This window comes from Perca fluviatilis, chromosome 21, assembly GCF_010015445.1.
Source record: "Perca fluviatilis chromosome 21, GENO_Pfluv_1.0, whole genome shotgun sequence".
In the NCBI taxonomy this organism is placed as follows: Eukaryota; Metazoa; Chordata; class Actinopteri; order Perciformes; family Percidae; genus Perca; species Perca fluviatilis.
In genome coordinates, this window is record NC_053132.1 from 20,020,199 (window position 1) to 20,028,524 (window position 8,326).

At 41.3% G+C, this 8,326-nt stretch overlaps 2 protein-coding genes across 2 annotated transcripts; both read left to right on the forward strand.

The window, feature by feature from the left end:
* On the forward strand, positions 1-2,489 carry neurl2 (neuralized E3 ubiquitin protein ligase 2). Its single transcript, XM_039787387.1, has 2 exons — positions 1-1,009; positions 2,037-2,489. The coding sequence occupies exons 1-2, from the start codon at positions 211-213 to the stop codon at positions 2,150-2,152; spliced, it is 915 nt and encodes a 304-aa protein (XP_039643321.1). The 5' UTR covers positions 1-210; the 3' UTR covers positions 2,153-2,489.
* A 1,697-nt stretch (positions 2,490-4,186) lies between these two features.
* Positions 4,187-7,468, forward strand: msrb1b (methionine sulfoxide reductase B1b). Its single transcript, XM_039789148.1, has 4 exons — positions 4,187-4,409; positions 5,288-5,303; positions 5,440-5,557; positions 6,726-7,468. The coding sequence occupies exons 1-4, from the start codon at positions 4,324-4,326 to the stop codon at positions 6,740-6,742; spliced, it is 237 nt and encodes a 78-aa protein (XP_039645082.1). The 5' UTR covers positions 4,187-4,323; the 3' UTR covers positions 6,743-7,468.
* The last annotated feature ends 858 nt before the right edge of the window (positions 7,469-8,326 follow it).

Consider the following 8,326-nt stretch of genomic DNA (forward strand, 5'->3'; position numbering starts at 1 on the left):
CTTCAAAAATAGCCTTCTACCAGAAGCTTCCCTTAATGGCCCACAGATAAGCAGAGCAGGATTATTTCCATGTGGCATTGCAAGTGGTTGAGTCTCTACGATGACCACGTGTTGGCCGGCAATACTTACCACCGCAAGACTATTTGATTGGCAAGTTTCAGTAAGCCTGTCTCGGTTTGTTTTGTTTTTTTGACAGCTATCCAACTGAAAATGGAGCCCTTTCCTGATCAGTTCATGGAATTCCACCCGATCCATGGTACAAACGTCAGACTGGACCACTCAGGAACCCAGGCCACCCGGGTGGAGAGTTTCGCAAATGGTGTGTGTTTCAGCAAACGGCCTCTGAAGCCCGGGGAGATTTTTCTCATAGAGATCGAGGATAAGGAGCTGGGCTGGTGCGGCCACCTCCGAGTCGGCCTGACTGCCAAGGACCCCAGGAGCTTAGAGGTGGTACCTGAATACTCCATCCCAGACCTGACAGACTCAGGGGACAGCTGGATTTTTGCCATCACTCGCAACCACAACAAGATCATAGAGGATTCTGGAGCAGGGGGTCAAGAGGCTGGAGACGGAGGACTGGCTGGGGGCCGGAGGCTCGGGCGAGGGGAGGTTGAAGATGGAGCTGTAGGCGAGGGAGATAGAGGAGGAGGAGGCGGCAACAACAACAACAACAACAAACCAAAGACTTTCTTCACTGACTCTCACTTGCACATTGAGAATATTCGGATCCCCAGAGACAAGCTGGTGGGTCGGAGCAGGCCCGGACGCTACAGCCACATTTTGGATGACTTGTATAAGACCAACTGCCTGCCTCCCACGGCCAGACGCAGCCGGATAGGGGTACTGTATGTGCCTAAAGGGCAAGACCTGGCTGATATGCACATGGTCATCAACGGTGAGGACATGGGAGCTTCTGCAAAGGGGATCCCCTCCACCCAGCCTCTCCATGCTGTGGTGGACGTCTTCGCTGCTACTAAGTGTGTCCGAATCGTCCAGGTGGAGTATGGATGTAAGTGTCACAGTGATACTTTTTATCATGCGTGGATTGTAAAACAAAGGGCGCCCGGGCACAGGCGTGTAACTGTGTAACATTTTGCAGGTGATCCACTCGAGACAAAAACGACTTGTAGTCATTTTGGGCGTCTTTGTGGTCAATTTGAGTCTCTTTAAAGCTTTAGTGCGTAACCTTTTGATATTAATAAAAGTCCGTTACATTCAAGCCATTGCAAAATGAGTTGATACAAAGCTAATCAAGACTATGGCTGTGTTCAGAAGATTGTGGCGTCCGTTGACTTTCCCACGCAAAAACGCAAGATAATTACCTCTTCTGAAGAGTCTATCATGTTTTTTTAATCCTCCATGGCTACTAGCAACTGTGTGGGGGAGGGCGGGTGCGCGGTCACGAAAGGCTTGTATCATGAGGCCGACAGTGTCGTTGTCATTACTTAGAATTCTTCATGGGGGCGGCAGAAACTACGCACTATAGCATTAGTTGTTTTTGCATCTCTTTGTACTAATTTGCATCTCTTTGTACTAATTTGCATCTCTTTGTATTTGTTTTGAGTCTCCTTGTATTCATTTTGAGTCTCTTTGTAGTCACTTGGTGTGAGCAAGGTTACCTCCCCTTTCTCTGCTTTGCCTGCCCAAAGAATTTGGTCCACCCATGAGAGAGAGAGAGACATCATGGCTTTCAAACGAGCAAAGTGGCAGTTGGTCAAGGCCACACCCCCACCCTCCACCTTGCCCCTCTCTCAATAGCTACAGATACAGAAATGGCACATACTAAGTAAAGCTCATTGTGGGACTGGCTTTAGTGGCTGTAATTCTGCACCAAGGCTGGATTTCGGGAAAGAGACTTCAGATACAGTATTAGGGGACCACTAAGGTCTATATAAAAGCATCCAAAGAGCACCATGTCATGGGACCTTTAATGCATATTTCTTCATAATTTCTTCTTAATTTCTTTTCAGTACTTTTATTCTGCTAATCCAGTCTTTTGTGGGGTTTTTTTTTGTCTCCTTCCTCTGTTGCTTCAGTCTCGTCCTTGCAGACGTTGTGTAGGAAGGCCATCCAGAAGCACATTGTCCACAGGATGGCCATTGACTGGCTGGAGCTGCCCGAGGCCCTGAAGCACTACTGCAAGTATGAATAAAGGATACAGACCTGCAACGGACAGAAACTCCAGTGGTGGCCTAAAGGTTAGAGAAGCGAGCTTGTGACCGGGAGGTCGTACGTTCAATTCCCAGACCGACATGATAAAATCTGGGTGGGCAAAGTGAAAGTCGCTCCCTCATTACCACCACTGATGTGCCCTTGAGCAAGGCCCCTAACCCCAACCGCTCCAGCGGAGCTGCTCAGACTGTGGTTGTACTGGGCAGCTTCCAGGTATGTGTAACTGCGTCAATGTGCTCAGGCCGTTCCTGCAAAAGAGAGGCTTTCTCTCAGTGAACCTAAAAGTGAAGGTAAAAAAAAAATTATAATAATAATAATAAAGAAAAACATTTATTTATTTTTATGATGGAAGTCTGTGTTTCATTTCTAAAATAAAGAGGGTTTTGACAGTTATACTCTTGATACCTGCCAGATACTTGATAACGCTGGAATCATTTCTCTGAAATGGCAACTGTTAACACTATTTGTCTACACTATTGTCACACTATTTATTTAAATTCACACTATTTCATAGGTTGTCTCTCCGTGGATTGTGCATCTACTTTCTCCTCACAGTGTAAGTGTTAGGAAGAACTATGATATGATTCGTCATTACTTTCTTTTCCTCAAGAACATAGTTGACGTTACTTGTAAGTTACATGATGATAATGAAAAGATATATTGATGAACACCAGTTTACAAAAACAGTGAGCCATGTATTGTCTACTGTGTGTATTGTGATTTTAAACAATGTGTATAATTTAACAAGTAAATCATTCAAGTTGTCGCAATGGGCATGGTTTCGTCTCAGATCACACAGAACTGCAGTCTTCTGTGTCTACAGGGATCACACCGATACATTTTCTCAGAAGTTGAAAAATCAGAAAACCTCAACACAACAGAATCCAAATTCACATTTTTTTGGGATGTCTCCTGAGTTTGGTTTTTTACAAAATAGTGTGTGAACGAAACCTAGTCCCGATTGTTAGAATGTGAGATGAAACGGTGACTATGAGGACAAACAGACTGACTTGACTGTCAGTATCTTATTTCTTTGAGATCTTTGAGATATTTTGATTCTTTTCATATTTCCATTTGAACATGTATTCTCTTACGCCTAACTCAGAATCGCTAAGTAGGTTTTCACATACAAGGAATTTGTATTGGTGTTTCAATAAACATAGTAAGAGAAAACTAAAGAGAAAAGCAAATACTGCTACAGTCAAGAAACATAAATAAAATCACATTATCTTTTAAAATGTGGCCAATATCAGATTCCAGTGTTTGCGGTTTCAAACTGACCTGCATGCACAAAAGAACAACAACAATGACATCAGACACAGCATGCTGTTGCACTAAAATTAAGGAGGTTATAGAGGAAGTAAGCATTTTCGCTTTTATTTCAAAATGTTTGTGTAATGGCAGCTGTAACATTGATGAGCGTACACTAATTAGGTCTAACGCCTCACTCTCACCTCATTGACTTGCTCCATCACTGTTCTCCATTTTGTAGGCCTAGTCAAGTTTTTAATTTTACTGTCTGTGTCTAGGGCTAACCATAGGGGCTAACTCCCGCTGGCGCATAATTGTGACAAATGTCGATGTAGATTGACGTAAAAGTCGCATCAAATCCGCCTTGGTTGTTCACACTGCGGCCGCATTGAAAAAAATATCAGACCTGGGTCTGATTCAGGACCACATATGGAAGATCGAAATCTGATTTGAAAAAATGTGGGCAAGATTTGAGTGTTCACACTACTTCTGTCTGATCTGGTCTCTTGACCCCCCCCCCCCCCAAAAAAAAAAAATGTAGGCCAATTTTTGCCTGCAGTCTGAACGTAGCCTATGTCAAATGAGACAGACTGTGGGGATGATGCCATGTAGTAAATCTGTTTTAGGGGTAAACTTTTGACTCAGCTAGTGCTATGGCCAGTAAAATGCCTCCATCATGGAGCACAGTGCATCCACACAGTGCACTCCTGTTGTCCGACACTGCCATCTAGTGTGGATGCGGGTAACTGCAGCGGGCGGAGCTCCCGTTAAATCTCTTCACACGAGAGGAAGAGAAACAAGAAGAGCGTCACATCATCTGGCACTGCCGTTGGAAAAGAAACACTGAACCCGATTGAGAGTCATTTTGGGCCTTCAGCTGATCCGTGCAGACACAACAGCATGTCTTTCTGTCACTTCTCCGGCGGGGAGGTCTACAAGGATCATTTCAAACCAGGTGAGCTGATTGTTGAGAGCAGTGCTGTGATGTAACCTGCCTCCCTTTTTAGTCTGGATTACACAGGACACAATTAACATTCCCTTTTTATGTTCGGCCTAGGTTTGCCTTCAAATGAAGCACTTTTAATGGACAATTATTATTATTATTATTATTATTATTATTATTATTATTATTATTATTATTATTATTCAACTACTGTATTGTGTAATATCACAGTGATGAATAGAGAGGAAGGGCACGTGGTGTGGCATTATTGGCCATATTTTTATTATCCCATGATATTTCAGATTTGTAAGATTTAAGGGAAGTTTATAATCGAAATTTAGTAGTAATCATAATCATAATCAAGCTGCTGTTAATGATTGTGGTAAAACACAGCAGTGTTTATGTTGAATACTGAAATCAACTTGTACTACTATTAAGTAAAATGACCTTATAACAGTGTTTCCAAGCTTTTTTGTCTTTCTTTTTTTTTTTCACTGCTTAAAATAAAGCAATTCGGGACCCCTCATCACATATTATAGCCTATGTGTTGACACACGTTTCCAGCTGTTTCTCAGATTATTCACATGTAGTGAACATTTCAAAGAAAGGGAAGCAAAATGACAGAAAAATAAGAAAACAATGAATTCATTAGGTTGTTTTTGTGTTATTTACGCGGGGGGGGGCGGGGCGGGGCCGGTGGGGCCTTGGGTTGGGGCTTCTTCCTTCCCTCCCCTCAAAGCCCACACAAAAAACACACCCAACAAAAAACAACACCACCCCGCGGCGGGGGGGGGCCCGGCCCCGCCCCCCCCCCCCCCCCCCCCCCCCCCCCCGCGGCCCGGCCCCCCCCCCCCCCCCCGCGGGGGGGGGCCCCCCCCCCCCCCCCCACCCCCCCCCCCCCCCCCGGGGTGTTTTTGTCTAACTCACTGCCTACAAGGTCAGAGTCTTCCGGGCCCTCTTTGATTTACTGCTGCTGCATCATGCACACGGATCAAACATTTCACCTTATTGCTTTTTATGTTCCATCATCATGTGACCCAGGAGGTTGATGTGATTGTGTTTCACGTACGCAGGTTCTGTGTGGAAAGTGTGGCAGCGGGCTAGGCCATGAGTTTGTAAATGACGGCCCAGAGGAAGGAGTCTCACGCTTTTGAATATTCAGTCACTCGCTCAAGTTTGTCCCCAACAAAGGTAAGATGAACACAGACATGAGTGATTGTGCCATTACACTACAATTCAGCAAATTTGCAATATCCAGAAGTGCAATTTCCCAGCTTTTTTAGTGTTTTTATAGATCACAGCAAATGCATATTTTTTTAAAAAAATATATTTTGATTTTTCTCTATTTGTAATTATTTTTCGAAATGTGTAAATGCACCGTCAGCATTGCTACAAAATTTTCATCGTGCAATGACAATAAAGGGAATCTATTCTATTTTGAGGGTGTGTTTGTGTGCAGAAAACATAAATGGAATTCCATTCACCTGCATTTCTCTGCCTTAAAACCAAATATCAAAATACATGGCTAAATATGACTGGGAGCATGTGAAAAAGTGTTTTTGTGTGATTTAAGTTCACTGATATTTTAGCAGGCAAAAGTATGAATGCATCTGTGTAAAAATATCCCATTACAAGTAAAACGGTCCTTCATTCAACAGCGTACTGAAGTAAAAATACAGTAAGTGTTAACAGAATAATGTACTTAAAGTAACAAAGGTAAAAGTACTCATTATTCCTATGCGGAATGGCCACTTTCATAGGGGTATATACTGCAGTATATTATAGGATGATTATCAGCATTATTACAAGGTGGATAGTTGCACCAGAAGAATAAAAAAAAAGAAGGTTCTTTTGATTCTTGATAAAAGTGGATTTGCATTGAAAACAGGCTGAACTATTTCTCCTACATTGGCAGATGTGTTTTTATAAGAAAGTAAAACTTCTTCCAGAGTAAAATGACTTGAATAGAGGGAGATTTTTTTACTCGCTGACCACTACATGATATTTTAGAAGCCGATCAAATGTTTTTCTATGAAATCCTACTATTATAATAATAATAATAATAATAATCAGCAGAATATTTAAAGTAAGCTTAAGTAAACGTGTTCAGAAACTTTCCATTATATTCTATATTTGTGACATCTGAGCTTAACTAACAAAAGTGTGTGTCTCTCTTTTCCAATTTGTCCACTCACCATCAATGCAACGTTCTGCTGCTGACGCTACACATTCATCTATTTTTGTACGACTTGACTGACAGCAAGTTTTTGTGTAATTGGGAATCAACATTTTTTTCTGGCTTCGCATAAGGGTGTTTCTCATTTGTCTCTCTCTCTCTCTCTCTCTCTCTCTCTCCCAGGCAAGGACAAGCAGTAAAGAGCGAGGTGCATGAGTTTTGACTCCAGTTGCTGTTATCTGCTGCTCAGTCCAGGAGCAGCGAACGGGTCGGGTCAGTGGGTGACGTGGACGGGACAAAGGCCTGACTGGGACATCCTGTCCACTGAGGAATCTTTGACCAGCCTGTGACACTGTGACAGGACCACACCTCTGCAAATATTCCTTTAAGTAAAAACAAATGTTACATTCCTGGAATACCTCATATTTTAAAACATCTTAACTTTCTTGAGCTTATATCTTATATCAGTAGATTCACGTCATTTTAGCAAGGAATTAGGTTTTTGTTTCTGTTTGATTTTTACGTTATATTGCTGTTATCCTTCACTCCCATTCACTTCCCAAGGGCAAATGTAACCATATTATCTATGCACTGAAGAATTAAAAAAAAAAAAATTGTCAGTCTGCTCTTTTGATGATCTGTTTTGTATGTTTATTTCAAGCCGATGCAACAGCAAAGAAACTAATAACTGTTATAATCAGCATTTTCCCTCCTTTTTGTTATTTACTCTAAGCCAGTGTACATGAACAGATACGAAAATGCTAAAGTCAATGTCTCAGAACTTTTGTACATTTGCATTTTATTTTGAAAAGCTCACATTAGAGTCAAGAGTTTAGTGGACAAATGCACATTTTGCACATGTATGCTCCATACAGGATATTGACGCTCGCATGAAAGAACAAACAATAAATTCTAGTTTGATAGATTTTCTCTTGTCTTTTGTGATTTATTTGCAGCGGGGTGACCTCAAGTCTACTTAACCTTGTAAAATACTTGAGTACTTCTATTTGATGCTGCTTTAAACTTCTAATTCAATCCAATTCAGAGGGAAATATGATACGTTTTACATTCCAAACATACGTATATGAACATTTAAAGCATGATGCATTGTTATAGATTAAACAAATCTTTGTTACCAACAGTATGATTAATTATTAAAGTCAGGGCTACTTCTGCCTACTATAACATTAAAACGCTACTCTAACAGTAATAATAACCTAATACCAAAATGTAAGGGACCATTTTTCTTGTTCCCCAGACAGACCTGTAGATGGAGCTGTCATCCTGCTGGATCCCATTCACTCCTCTCCAGTTAGTCTGATGTTAACCATATACAGTAAGTGATACTATCGGTGGTTTTTGTATGTGGTGTAGCCTATTACCTGTACGTGTAAAAGCTTGCTTGATATGAACACAAGCTGTATGTATATGTTTGTTGTCTTGCATTAGTTATGAATGCTGGTTGTTTCAGTAGCTAACAGGGTAGGCCTGCACGATAAATCGCGATGTCGATTCACCCCTCTTCACAATTTCATTTTTAAATGATTTAGATTTTGATTTTTTTTTGTCTTTTTTAAATTTTTCTTCAATTAATTTATTGAAAGCATTTGACATTGACATTAACATGTTTTAATTACGTAAAGACATGTTCAAGGAGTTCAGATAGAGCCTGTATCAGGGCCATATTTAGTTAAATGTGTTATATGTCACTAATTTTGGTAGCCTACTGTACTTAAATGGCCAGTATGTACTTTATTTTCTTCATTCATTGAAGCCTCTATGTT